Source organism: Podarcis gaigeae, assembly GCF_964106915.1.
Source record: "Podarcis gaigeae genome assembly, chromosome: 4".
NCBI classification, from domain to species: Eukaryota; Metazoa; Chordata; class Lepidosauria; order Squamata; family Lacertidae; genus Podarcis; species Podarcis gaigeae.
This window is the reverse complement of record NC_139677.1, coordinates 67,479,074-67,493,802: the sequence shown is the minus strand read 5'-3', so window position 1 is coordinate 67,493,802 and position 14,729 is coordinate 67,479,074. Positions and strand designations below refer to the sequence as shown.

Here is a 14,729-nt window from a genome sequence, read left to right as displayed (position 1 = left end):
ATTTTCCTTACTGCATAGGAAATATGTTCATAATAAAAGCTGTTCCTGCCTGCCTTCTCCAGCCAATAAGGCATTTGGTAACAGTTACAACTTAGTATATGCTTCTTAAACTCTCTTCTGATATGTGGAACAGAGTTCTGACCTTTGGGGGATACACAGAAATTGTGGGGAAAGTGGGCAACACATAGCAGAATGTTACTACAGAAGGCACTGTTCAGAGTCCTTGTAAACATGCATCACAACAAATAAACATGCATAAATACATAATTTAATTTGCATGCCACCTTTCCACAGTTCGACCATACTCAGTGTGGCTTAAAACAGGAAAAAAATACATAACTCCAATATAACAAAAGTAGTCATAAACAATAAATAAAACATTTAAAAATACAAAGCCAAACTAAACAATTTCCACATAAATCACAACAAAATCTAAAACAAAAATACAAAAAACCCCAGCAACAACCACAACAAAAAAACCCAAACAGCATTCCAGCCCAAGAGTCTGTTCAGCAATCAGCCTCAGCTTTTGTAGCTTGCAATCAGTCAGGGCTCCACCCTCCCAGGCCAGGTGGAAAAGGTCTGCAAGGCGGGAAGCAGGTCTTCCAGGACTCACAGGCAAGATGGTCCATATTTGAACACCAAAGGTAATTAACACAGAAGTATGTTGGCATGGAATTTTAACTTTATACGTAAGCTGAGTGAACAATTATGTTTAGACCAGAAAAATAAATAGGAATTTGCCATTTCTGTTTTGAAATGTGTTGCTGTGATAAGTTCAGTTATGAACCTTGCTTTCCAAAGGACAAAGAAATCTGAGTCAATTAAACCTGTAGGCCATTTTGAAGCATTGTAAAACTCAGCCTGCCGCAGTCTACCTGTCTTTAAAATGAAGGAAGTTTATCTTCTGAGAGCTACTACAGGCTGTGTTTCCATATCACTTTCCTAACTGCAAAGAGCAAAAAAAAAGGATGGGGGGTAAAGTAGATCTGTTGTACTAGGGAGACAGAATGTTCTAATTGTAGAATCCTAATGTAGTATGTGCTTTAATTTCTCCCATAAAACAGTGCCAGCCTGGATGCACCCATGAATTTAATGCTTGTATTGCCTTAATTTTGTCTGTTGAAACATAATTCTAGGTTGTGACAAAGCTGTCCTTTAGGTGTATACACATTTACTAACATTTCCTGTATAAAACCCGAAACCTTATATGTCATATATGGGTGAATGTTTTCTTCTGTGCTATTGATCCAAAGCATGGTTTTCTGTCCCAGAGTGTGCTGGAGGCCTAATACAAAATCCTTTGTTTTGCTGCTGGTGGTAACAGAGCATGGCTGATGCTAAAATTGCAATAAACTATTATTTATTTCAGATAATTTATATACCACTTGATTGTAAACCACTTTAAGGGTTTAAAAACAACAGCAACAGACTATACACTATCATTATCTGCAGCACAGTCCTAAGTGTTTGTTTAACGTAAGGCATCCTGATAAAATGAACCTGCACCCCCTTTTTTTTTTTTGCCACTAACCCAGTTGGTGAGGAAGGGGAATTCTGAGGACATCCCTTCTCTCTCCGTAATTTTAGGGCTCCAGTGCATGCAGCATGTAGCTGGATTTGAAACCACATGAATAGCGAAGGGTGATATCCAGTGTTTGTCAAAGCAGACCCTATTAAGGAAATATGCATGGATGCTTGCTTCTGCATACTAGTACAGTGGTACCTCGGGTTACATACGCTTCAGATTACAGACTCCGCTAACCCAGAAATAGTACCTTGGGTTAACAACTTTGCTTCAGGATGAGAACAGAAATTGCGTGGCGGTGGCACAGCAGCAGCGGGAGGCCCCATTAGCTAAAGTGGTGTTTCAGGTTAAGAACAGTTTCAGGTTAAAAACGGACCTCCGGAATGAATTAAGTAGGTAACCAGAGGTACCACTGTAATTAATTTGAATGAATAGCAGGAATTACTACTAAATAAATACATATTTGTAGCTTTTAATTAGAATAAAAGAGTTTTGCTATTCAGTTATAGCTTTCTCTGACTTTATATTTTATTTAAAATTAGACAAGTTAAAATTTATTTTCTCAGTAGTCTGTATTTTTAAACAACTTTTTCTTAGCTTTGAACAAGCAACTTAATAAAATGTTTCAAAGGGCTCATGTGAGATGATTTTTTTAAAATAAAAAAACAACAGCCAAGATTATTTAATTTCACCATCTGTTCAGACTGAAACCGCAATCAGCCAGGAGGTCTCCCATGTGTGCAAACCATTCTAGTCTCAATGGCTGCAGAAAATAACACCATGTCAAGAAAGTTCAGTGTTCCTTGTCATTTGAGAGAATGACTCTAGTGAAAACTGTAGCAAAGTGAGCTGAGATATTTTAAAGGATAAGATACATCCTTACACTCTGGATTTAGCTCTGCTTTTACAGACTTACTGGCTGTCTTGGGCCATATGTTGTTACATCATATTCTCTGCACATGGCAATTTAAGGCTTCATTACCATCTGCCCTATTTGCATGCATTTCCATGGTCCTTAATGTTGACAGCTGTGTTCAGAGGCCATTGCCACCTGCCACATGATAAATAACCTCGTATGTGGAAAATATGAATGGATAGTCAACAAATTTATATTGCCACATCTGCCTCTATCATGGTCTTTTGATGACACAATAGGACAGAGGGGACACCACCTAAATTGCCCACTGTTTGCCCAGCCTAAATTTGTATTCCTAATACATATCCTAATGTTCATTCATTCATATACTTACATTAAAAAAAAAAACCTACAGATTTTGGATGCAGAAATAGTCTAGCTGAGCTGGCCCAAATAATTAATCCATTTCTAATTAGTATTGGAATGGTGTCTTTTAGGAGGAAAGGCCACTCTTTCCAGACTTTTCAACTGGATTTGAAGTGAGCCCAGTTGTATAAAGAATGAGCTTTGATGTGGTTGGGGGTGATGAATAAATAGGGGTTACTCCAGAATAAGTACTTTGGACAAGAAAGGGAGTAAAAAAGGCCATGGTTAGGAGAACAATAATTTAATCCATGCTACATAGGACCATTGTACAATGTTCTGGGTCTAAAAGTTGAGAGAATGAATGTAGTGAGTATTATTTCGTAAGTCTACCAACTACTCCTTGGACCGCAAGAGCCTGAAGTCATCCTTGAATGTTCCTGCATCTTTTGTATTTAAATATACATTTGTCAAATCAAAGGCAGTATAAACTATTTTAGGTTGAAGCATGTACAGTTTTATGACTACAGCTTTGAGCTCTGAGAGGAATTCCAAATTGTGCGTCTCAGGAGTTTAATGGGAGAAAGGCTTAACACCTTCATACACTGATGAAATTTGGATCATGCTCTTTGTTTTCAGTCACTCAGTTGATGTTGTACTCCATGTATTTGGCTTGTTAAAAATATACCCTCTTTCTTTAAGTGTGATGAAAATAGTAATCATAGTTAAGTGTTGTCATTTATCTACTTACTTGAGAGTAAGCTCAATTGAACTCAATGGGACTTACTTCTGAGTATATATACTGTACAGCGGTACCTTGGGTTACAGACACTTCAGGTTACAGACTCTGCTAACCCAGAAATAGTACCTCAGGTTAAGAACTTTGCTTCAGGACGAGAACAGAATTTGCGCGGCAGCGGCAGTGGGAGGCCCCATTAGCTAAAGTGGTACCTCAGGTTAAGAACAGTTTCAGGTTAAGAACGGACCTCCAGAACGAATTAAGTTCTTAACCCAAGGTACCACTGTATACAGAATTATACTGTAAAAAAATAAGAATCCACAGGTCACTTTAGACATAATCACTTTATTTGTGAGTGTTTACAGACACTGTACTCAAAATTGGTGGACAAGCATGGAAACAATTAAAAAATTGCTGAATATTGACATGTACTTTTATACATATGTTGGGCTTTGAAAAGATGGACTCACAATAAAAGCAAAACTGCTATTACTAAACATTAGTGACCATTCCCAAAAGCTTGGGCAAAAAGCCATATTTTGCACTGGTGTGGGCACTAGCTGAATTTCAGGGAACAGGAATTTCCAAAGCCAGGGTGCCACCACAGAGAAGGCCCACAAGTCACTGCCAGATATGCAATTCCAAGTGGTGGGTAGGACACTAAGTAGGGCCTATCTTAACTCACCAGCAGGATTGTAGGGGGGCAGGAGGTTAGGCAATCCTTCAAATGCTTTTAAGTATTCAATAATGTACTGCTTAGAATTTGTAAAAGGAGTGCACCCCCTTTGAAGTGAGTTATGTATGCAAATTAAAAGCGAGTGTTGTGGTACCTCCATCAAATCATACACCTAACAGTATGAAGCCCCAGTGAACTTAATGGGACTGACTTCCAAGCAAGCCTGTGTGGCATAGTGGTTAGAGCGGTTAAAGTGCCGGACTAGGGCCTGGGAGACTAGGGTTAAAATCCCCTGGGGGCTGGGTGACCTTGGGCCAGTCACAATCTCTCAGCCTAAACTACCTCAAACTGTTGTTGAGATTAAATCAGAAGGGAGAGAACCATGTAGGTTGAGCTCCTTGAGCTAAAAAGGGGGATATAAATGCAATAATATAAATATAAAACCTGCGTAGGATCCAGGTGCATACTTTGGCAGGTGTTTTCAAGGACGGAGCAAGTTCACCAAAAACCTGTGCCAAAATGAAGTATTTTAAAGTGCCACAAGGCTCCTCCTCTTTTCTTGTCCTGCTTGCCTGCAAGGCAAGAGGTTTCAACAAGACTGGCTCTCTGTGAGGAAAAGTTGGGTGGTGTTTTTTTGTGGGTTGTTGTTTTTTAACATTTCTGTTTGGCGGCTGCACTGCAGAGATACTTGGAAGGTCGCCCCCTTTGCCCCCGAGCAGAATGCAAGTCGCCTCCCCGTTCCCGCTGCCGTCGAGAAACCCATGTGCCTCGTGGTAACCATTGTTTTCTGTGCTGAGGGGAGGCTGTAACTCGACCGACCTGAAGTTCTTGGCAGAAGCGAGAGCGGGAGGCGGCTGCAGCAGCACCGGGAACGTCCTGCCCAACCTCGGGCCGAGAGGAGCCCACGCTCCGGCTGCCTGGGGAGAGAGAGGGCGGGCCGTGGAAGAAGGGGCGTGATCTGGAAGCGGCCATGGCTCCTCCTCGTGGGCCGGGCGGCCGAGGAAGCCGTGCAGCGTTTCCCGCCTCCACAGGGGGCAGAAATCAGTGGCTGGCTGCTGCTCGGCATACTTCCTTTTCCCCGCGTCCTGCCGCTGGAGGACCGGACTAGAAACTTGGGAAAGAGGGCTGCTACTGCTACTGCTGCGAGCGCGGGAAGGGACCGAGGGGGGACAGCCGCCTCTCGCAGCCGCCAAAGCACAAGGAGGAAGAGGAGGAAGGAGAGGGCAGCAGCAGCCCTCCTCGTTTTCTGCCGGTGCCGGGGAAGATGTCCGGCGGGAGCAGCCGAAGGAGAAGCGGCTCCTCCTGGCACAGCAGCTTCTCCCGACTTTTCTCCAGGAGCCCGTCCAAAGAGCAGGAGGCAGCGGGCACAGCAGCAGCAGCAGCAGCAGCAGCAGCTGCTCCTCCTCAGCAGCCGGGCGCACGCAGGTAGGGAAAGGGCGCGAGCAAGGCCGGCAGCTGCGGCTCGTCTCCTCCTCCCTCCCTTTCTTCCTTCTGGGCTCGGCTGAAGAAGTTGCTGCCCTTCGCCGGGCGTGTGGTTGCGGCTCGGGCGCCTCAGCCCCTTCTTCGAGGCGCTCCCCTTCCTATTTCCCTCGTCGCCGGCCTTCCCCGCCGGTCCCAGCTCTTCTCTGTCGCGGCGCCCCATCGCTGGGCGACAGAAGCAGCTGTCTTGCTGCTGGGACTGGCGGGGGGAAGCGCGCGCGGCTGTGGGCGAAAGGGGCATTTCCTGGTGGTACAACGCGGCCAAACCGGGCGGGCAGGACACTTCTTCGCCGCCTTTCTCCCCACCCCGCAAAAGATTGTGTGCTGGGCGGGTTGAATGAGACTGGATTCCCCCCTGGGTCACTCGAGTCCACTGCCTTGTTTCCTTTCGAGCTCTTTCTTTCTCTTCCTACTTTCCCAAAGAAATCAGAGTTGGACCCGATTTCAAGCAGTTTCTCATTTTGGAACAAAGCATTTGCCATGAGGCATTCTAGTCAGAAGGCGGTGACCTTAACGTGGCACACCAGATGTCACTTGCAAAAAGTGAGTTAGTGGGGACTGACAGGGCAAGCGATGTCTTTCATATCAGTATATATATATTTTTGTGAACTGCCTTTGGGTCGTGAGTTGTGATGGGCAGTATGTAAATATTCTAAAAAATTAAATCTATTACTCCAGCAGTTAATAATTACTGGCAAGCGCATCTATAAGATTGAGCAATCTGAAGTAATTGATATCCCATATGGATGCCCTTAAAGTTCATTTCCTATAAAAGCAACTTTCCTCCTCCTCTCCTGTCAGGCAATTTTGACTGAAGAAGTACAGTATAGCTGCCATCCTAGACATGCTTTCCTGGGAATAAGCTCCCTTTAAAGCAGCAACTTGCATCCTGCTAAATATGCGTGGGACTGTGCTGCTGCAACATAACACAACATTTAGTAAAGTAACATAATTTTGAATTTCTGTTAGGAATAACTTTTCTCACATACAGGAAATGCAGAGGTTCTCTGTAGAAACTAATTACTGTGCAATTATTTGTAATCACATTCCAGAGTCTGAGTTAACCTTGTCCTATTACAAACCTCCTGACCAAGCCCACAAAATACTGTACCATGAAACTGCTTTACTTTAGCATACAGTAACCCCTCATTTCACATGCATTTGACTTGTGTCAATACGCAGTCAGAGGTGGGCTGGTTGAAATTGTGCAAGCCAAGTCTCATGGAAGGCAGAGGATTTAAAAGTTCTTTTTGAACCAGGTTGCCCAAGCAGACCAAGCAGTGCGAAAGGAGCTTTTAAGCTCTTTGCCTTTCTTGCTGGGAAAGGCCCACTTGGTGCATTGGTGCTGAGAGTGCTCTTTCCCTTCACTCACTAGCCACAGGGCAACTGAAGAGGTTTGACTATATGTGATTTACATGCATAAGTGGGAACCTTGGAACTGAACCTGCACATAAGATGAACCATATATTAGGCCTCTCCACGTTGCTTCATCCGGTGAATAAGCAGCTGTATATCTTTAAATGGGGTTTTAAATGTTTATTCTGGATTTTAGCTAAACCATAATTAGAATCAAGTGTTTTTGTTGGTTAAAATGAAGGAATAATTCCTTCACAGAAATATATTTTTGTTTCTGGCTTTGGCCATTTATTGTACAGGAAGTTGTAAGCCATTTGGCATCTTGTCTTGGTTTTTGTTGAGCAATGAGTCCTGTTAAGGTATGACAAATAATAAGATGGAAGATTTCCTAGATTATTAAACAATGTAAACAAAAACATTGTTTGTTTAGGAAACATGCCACAGATTGGCTTGTAGTACTGGTGCTACTATAAGTTGGAAAATTTTCTCTTGTGTGTAAAATAGAAGAAGAATGTGGAGTAAACTTGTTCTGAATTGCACTGGACACATTTCTGCTTAAAATTATTTTTGAAACAAAGTATTTTGTAGACATTGGGAACACAGGTTATTGGTTGCATTCAAACTCTGGTTGCAGGTTATTTAGGGCTGCCATACACCTGGAATTCCCTGGACATAGCTGGAATAAATATGGCAGTCGGAAACAGGTAGAAATGTCAGAAATTTGCTTTAAAGAAAAAAGCTCAACTACTTTTGTGTCCAGATTTTGACCCTAGTTTATTGCATGTGACTTATTCCCTTATATCCATCAAGTTCATTGTGAATAGGATGCATGTCTATCTCAACTAAGTGTAAATCTCCCTGGTTTATTGATCACTATCTCCAGAAGCAAATAGTCTTGACACCTTGCTGGGCTCCTTCATGAGGAAGGACATAGTATAGCATCAATAAATGAATAAGAATAATAGTAATATCACTGCCGTGGTGGAGAGAGTTAAAGGCTTTAATTTATTTTCATTGACCAAATGCAGCCTACTATATGAATGTTTAAAGTGACACAATATGAGTACTGAACTCCTCCCTACCACAGCATGTACATTAGATGAAAGTTTTAAGACAATATGTACAGTGTTAATGAGCCCTTTACAGTCTTGTGAGACTATCATTTGATTCAGATTGTGATAATAGATTTTCCACTGTATAGCAGGTTTGGATGTGGTAAAGAGATGTTATGTACATGAACTATGCATTTATAGTTGTAGCATATGACTGATGTAGACTGATTATGTGGGCTTTATTTATAAATATTTCTAGGTGGCTTGCAACATAAAAATGCAAAAGCCATTAAGGCAACAGAAGATAAACACTACCAAGTATTTATGAGACAGTGCTGTATTAAATTGTATGTTAAAACCATATATACATTTAATAACTGTCTTATTAGAATAAAGTTTATACTTTTGGATTCTAGTTAACTATTGTTGTCTAATAAATGCTTTCATTAATGGGTTATTCATTTAGCTTACAGTTAAATGCTCACCATAATCTCTTGCTATCCTTGACTCTCCCTCCTCTCCCCTCTATTGTCTATTTTTTATCCTTAGCTTTTTGGGAATGGAACCTTCTTCTTTTTCAGTTTGCTACATGCACTTAAATGGATGTGCTGTACAAAAAATTAACAGTGACCCACATCTATTGGCTGATATCCAACATTAATCTTAAGAGTGCATCCATTTATTCCAGCAGGTCTACTATGACTATAACTGAGTTGGATCTCACCCTTAGAGTAAATAATTTAGTTACTGTGCATCAGATGGAATGCCCCCCCCCCAACCAGATACAGTGGTACCTCAGTTGTTGAATGTAATCCATCCCAGAAGACCGTTCGACTTCCGAAAAGTTTGAAAACCAAGGTGCAATGGGCAGTTGGCAAATTCCATTGCATTTACTTCTGGATTTTCAGTGTTCAAAAACCGAAACATTCGGCTTCCGAAGCATTCGACAGCCGAGGTACGACTGTATGGGCAAATCCCCCCCCCCATGCTGCTAAACTACAATTCCCATCATTCTTGGTCCCTGGCCTTGCTTGCTGGGGCTGATGGGAGTTGTAGTTCAATCACATCTGGAGGGCTAAAAGTTTCCCACCCCCAATTTTAAAACACATTTCTTTAGCTCATGGTTGCAAGTAAAAGAACATAAATGTTGGCTTGTGTTCGGCTGAAGTTTAACTATATGGTTTAGAAAACTGACAACAGTGAATAGTGAAATGAAGTAGCAGTCCCATGGAGCTAGCACACTAAAGATCTTAGTGGTTGCTCCTGCTTTGCTGTGGAAAGATCTTGCAGCATATCAGCTGATGATCTTCACTGGAGAGTGTTCCTGTTTGCTGGCTTCGTTGGAGACAGCTGGCTGAAGGGCCTAGCAGTTGTGAGGCTGCTCGGCCTTCAGAGATCTCTCTGTCCAGCAGTTTTGTGACAAAGCCTCTATGCCTACTCTTTGCTGGAGAAGGCAAGCAGAATACTGTAGCAGAGAGGACTTATTACTCAGGAGAAGAGGGAGTTCTTCTGACAACCTCCACCAAACATACACAACCCTTTTCTAGCTGTCCCAAGGCAAGCATGTGTATATTAGCCAACATTTTGGATGATACTCCTGGTAGCCTAATACGAGTAAAGGTAAAGGTAAAGGTACCCCTGCCCGTACGGGCCAGTCTTGACAGACTCTGGGGTTGTGCGCCCATCTCACTTAAGAGGCCGGGGGCCAGCGCTGTCCGGAGACACTTCCGGGTCACGTGGCCAGCGTGACATCGCTGCTCTGGCGAGCCAGAGCCGCACACGGAAACGCCGTTTACCTTCCCGCTGGTAAGCGGTCCCTATTTATCTACTTGCACCCGGAGGTGCTTTCGAACTGCTAGGTTGGCAGGCGCTGGGACCGAGCAGCGGGAGCGCACCCCGCCGCAGGGATTCGAACCGCCGACCTTTCGATCGGCAAGTCCTAGGCGCTTTAACCCACAGCGCCACCTGCATCCCTCTAATACGAGTACTATTAGACAATTCAGGGACTTGGTTTGGAGCAAATATGAGTTTGATTTAATATTCTGGGCAAGGTTAGGATGGTTCCTCTGGTAGAGATCTTCCAATGCCTAACCCCTTCTTAAGATTGCTCTCATTTGTCCATTCATTGTTGATGAACCAGATTTGCAAAAGGTCACTTTCTGTAAATCACTCTGCACTTTTTAGGACAGGCAATTTTGAATAAATATGATGCTTGATTTATACCCTTGAATTCTGGAGCTGAGTCTTGTACAGGATAAAGAAGTACAACTGCAGAACTTTCTGTGACCACTGGGAAATGAGTTCTAGCATCTTGTAGTACTGAAATAATTTAAATAACTCTTATTTATTTTGCAATGCCTGCTAGAATTTTCTTTTGCTATTACTGCATTTTATAGCTGAAATGAAATTGCTTCTTGACGTTTAAAATTGCTACTGCTTAGATTTCACCATAGACATCATTTTCAACATCATAAATATAACGGGCACTTTAAACATTTACGTAATCCTGTTTTAAACTGCTGGATCTATGAGCATATGCAAACATGGGCCAGTATCATGTGGTTAATATTTTGTATGAAGTATTAAGGTCAATATTTTGTTTTCAAATACAAGATATTGCTGCTCCTTTCTTTGTGATGTAATTGGTTTAAATTTAATCAAAATTCAATATTCTCAAATGTGTTGCTGCAAAGTAGCAGAAACATTACTTTTAATTTGAAAATCATGTTGGAATCTTCCTATGACCTATTTGTCTAATGTATAGTCTGTATTAATATTAGTTGCTATGCTTGACAGATGACAGTAGGAAAATCTCAGTGTAATCTGCCATAATCCTGATGCTCAATATTGACCTTGAGCTCTGTACAAAAATAAAACATTCTGATGTTCATATGCACTGCAGATTAAAAATTTTGCTTTGTGTAATATTGGTCAACAATATGTATTTTTAATGTAACACTTAAAATTTGGAGCTGTTTAAGTTTTTAGTCCAAATTGGTCAAGAAGAATGTGCATTTTATTTTTGCACTCCAAATTGGAGCCCTAAATCAGAATTAGATCCATACTGTTTAGTTCCCAGGTTGTGAGCATTATGTGAAGCAGAAACAGTTTCCTAGTTGCAGGCCCCTAGGAAGGGGTGGTTCTTCCTCACCCTGTAGCCACCTTCCAGGCTGTTCTGGAAGGTCCTCCTGAAATTTTAAGATCTTTGAGGGGCTGCAGAGGAATCTGAGAAAACAGCATCCCTCAACTTCCATTTGCAGATTAAAGGCCCAGAAGCGAATAGGCCTGAAAAACAGCACCAAGCAGCTGATTGCTATAGTGAAACTCAGCGGCTTAGTTGCACAAATAGCTGGTTGCCTTAGCTGTTATCCTCAATATTAATAATTCTTTATCCTTTCAATATTTCTAGAACTGCTTTTTGGATTATTTGAACTTTTAAAATAATCCTAAAGTCAGAGAACTTCAAAATGCTCTCAGGAGGAATCTAAGGGAGAACATGTGTGAATGTAGCTGAATTAGAGGTACTTTCTGTAGTAGCTGGTGTGGCAAATGCATCCATAATTCCATGTATCCCTGAACTTCTCCCCGTATCCTTACTATCCTCTGTCAGCCCCACCACCATTGCGCTACTTAAATTAATGAGGGATACTGACACTAGTATTCTACTCAGTCCTAGCAGGGTTTAAAATCTATTGCTGTCAAGCATCATTATTGGAATGCCAACACCCTGCATAGTCTTTGAAAGTCCAACCCAGAACCCCTGTCTTCCCTCCCATACTTACCCAACATACTTACCCAACTGCATTGTCAAAGCCAAGACATCTCTGTTCTCCTGCCAGCGCTCAGTTTCCTTCTAAGTTCCAAGCATTGCTGCCTAATACGGCAAACAAATGTTTGTATACATAATGTGGGTGGGGTGGTTCAATAAAGGAAGAGAAGGGATGGGCTTTTTCTTTACACATTCAGAGGATTGTTGTGCAGAACAAAGGTAAGGAAATGCACTTGGGCAGTCTTTGAAGATTTGTGTTCTCTTGTATATGGTTTGCACAGGCGATTTGATTTGATTTGCAGGTTATGTGATTGAACTGGGCTGCTTCAGCAGCTTGGAAATAAAGTCTATTATAACATCTTGTATGTTCTAATTTAATCTCACCTTCTTCTAAATCTAAGGCTCCGCATTAAGACTTTAATCCTTTTCAAAGTGGGTTCATAATTCTTACAAATTCAGAATACAGTATTTCAGAATAACTAATTTGGCTCCTGCCATTTTAATGAAAATTATAAGCAATGTATATAAACAGGAGATTGCCTGTAAATTTTTCCGCATCAGTCTTTGTGACCCTGGGTTCCAAAGAAGTTGGCTTTGAGGGGGGGCAGTGGGTGTTCCATTCCATTTTGTAAGAAGTTGAATTTTCATTTTCGCAATAGTATTAAAGAGTACACTATCTTTTCGTTCTGTTATTGGGTGAATGCTTAAGGGAGTGCAGTCGTGTGGCCACTTGCAAAGGAGAATTGGAGGGTGGGAAGTGGTGCTCAGCCTTTCCTCTGCCTCCCTATTCTTCCCTTCAGTCCTCCCCTCTCCCCCAGGTCGTCGAGTCCCAATATGAATTTATTTCCAATCTCAGAATTGGCTGGAGGAAACTGAAGAAAAACTACTGGAGGAAGAGAGAGCAGGGGAGAATTGGCAGAGTCGTAGGACAGTTTAAGCACTCGTTTCCCACCTGCCAATTCTTATCCCACCTGCCAATTCTTATCCCACCTGCCAATTCTTATCTGCAGATGCTATCTCACCTGTGCATTAGTATTAAATGTAGTAACATGTTTTTCCTCAAAAAAAAACTTATCTGAGCTAAATAGATTAGTTGGCATAAACAGGAGTTTTACTTGCAGTGCAAATAGCAGGTGTGGGAGGCCAGATCAGATCTAGAGGGCAAATGGTTAAAAAAAAAAACCTCTACCATTAATCTGGATCAACCCCGCCCCCCCATGTCTGTTTACTTTTTGGGAAGTATTCATGCAGTTGCTAATTGCAAGAATGGTGTCTTGTCTAAATTACCTATGAGACAACTTTTAATTTAATTTAATTTTAAAGCAAATAATGTTTGAATAGAAGTAGTATACAAGTGACCTTACAGAAAAGTTGTTGTTATTGATGGTGCCCAATAAGAAACTGAGGGTGTGTACATTTATTAGTTTAGCTGTTTCTGTTAACTTGTAGTGTTGCTAACTTTGTTGTTCCTACCATTGTGTGTTTGTTTTGTACAGTTTCTTATAAATGGATGGAATTTATGAAACCAGATTGCTTCTAAAGTGTATTACATTAGCTGGCCTCTGGTTTTAACATTATAGAGTACAGCTTTGTTAACCTCTAAGAAAGGCCATAATTCTTAATATCATTCCACATTTCAAAATACAGGAACACATTCCAGTATTTGCAGAAACAGTGGATTGTCATTTTTTTCTGTATTGCAAGTGGGTCCCAAAGTGTCTGTTCAGCAATAATTTGCCTGTTCTTCTAAATACAATATATTATTGGCATCAGCAGTTGTAGGCTTATTGTTTACCGCTCTGGAAGGCAGCATCACTTAATGGGGAAAAGTACAGTTTGGGAACAACCAACCTAATCACCTTTTTTCCTACACAGAGAATTTTTGGATTTAAAACAGGTGGTTTACTTTTTGTATAAGTCATCAACTAACAAGAGGCCTTGTACAAATAATGGCAAAAATCCAGCATACAGTATTGTATGTACTTAAATCATAATTTATTTCATTGTGTTTTATGTACACTTGACAGCTCTTGATTAACAGCCAGTATAGATAACCTGGGGACGCAGGTGGCGCTGTGGGTTAAAGCCTCAGCGCCTAGGACTTGCCGATCGAAAGGTTGGCGGTTCGAATCCCTGCGGCGGGGTGCGCTCCCGCTGCTCGGTCCCAGCGCCTGCCAACCTAGCAGTTCGAAAGCACCTCCGGGTGCAAGTAGATAAATAGGGACCGCTTACCAGCGGGAAGGTAAACGGCGTTTCCGTGTGCGGCTCTGGCTCGCCAGAGCAGCGATGTCACGCTGGCCACGTGACCCGGAAGTGTCTCCGGACAGCGCTGGCCCCTGGCCTCTTGAGTGAGATGGGCGCACAACCCCAGAGTCTGTCAAGACTGGCCCGTACGGGCAGGGGTACCTTTACCTTTTTTTTTATAGATAACCTGACCACCCAGTTCTCAAAAAAGGTTCTTGAAAAGGAGAAACTGTGTTGGCACAAGTATTAGTTAATGAGCTATAAACTAGAGAAAAAAGCAGAAATTGTCATGTAGCCCAGGGTGAAATAGAGATACAATGCTGATTTTCCATTAATCCATCATGGGTATTAACTCCTTCCCCCTACGTGATGCTTTATATAAATCTTTGTATTTCCTTCTTATCTAAATATTCATTTAAGGTATTTCTGAAAAGTATTGTTTTTTAGATTCTAAAACCACCCCACATTGCTCTTTCTTTTTAAGTATAACTTCTTAGAATAAATAAAAAGCAACTAACTTCAGTTTTGCTATACAAGTTATACATTCACAGAAGAAAACCTTTTTTACTTACCATAATGCTGCAGTCCTATGCATGGAGGTAAGCCCCAATAAATAAAGTGGACTTGCTTCCAATTTAACTTGCATCAGATTGGGCTGCAGTTGTAT

General features: G+C 41.7%; 1 protein-coding gene across 1 annotated transcript in view; it reads left to right on the top strand.

Moving 5' to 3' along the window:
* The first annotated feature begins 5,093 nt into the window (after positions 1-5,093).
* CRYBG3 (crystallin beta-gamma domain containing 3) overlaps positions 5,094-14,729 on the top strand; it is a 64,176-nt gene continuing 54,540 nt past the window's right edge. The window contains exon 1 of the mRNA XM_083735754.1: positions 5,094-5,587. Within this exon, the coding sequence (XP_083591880.1) occupies positions 5,427-5,587 (161 nt within the window). The 5' untranslated portion in view covers positions 5,094-5,426. The remainder of the gene's footprint in view (positions 5,588-14,729) is intronic.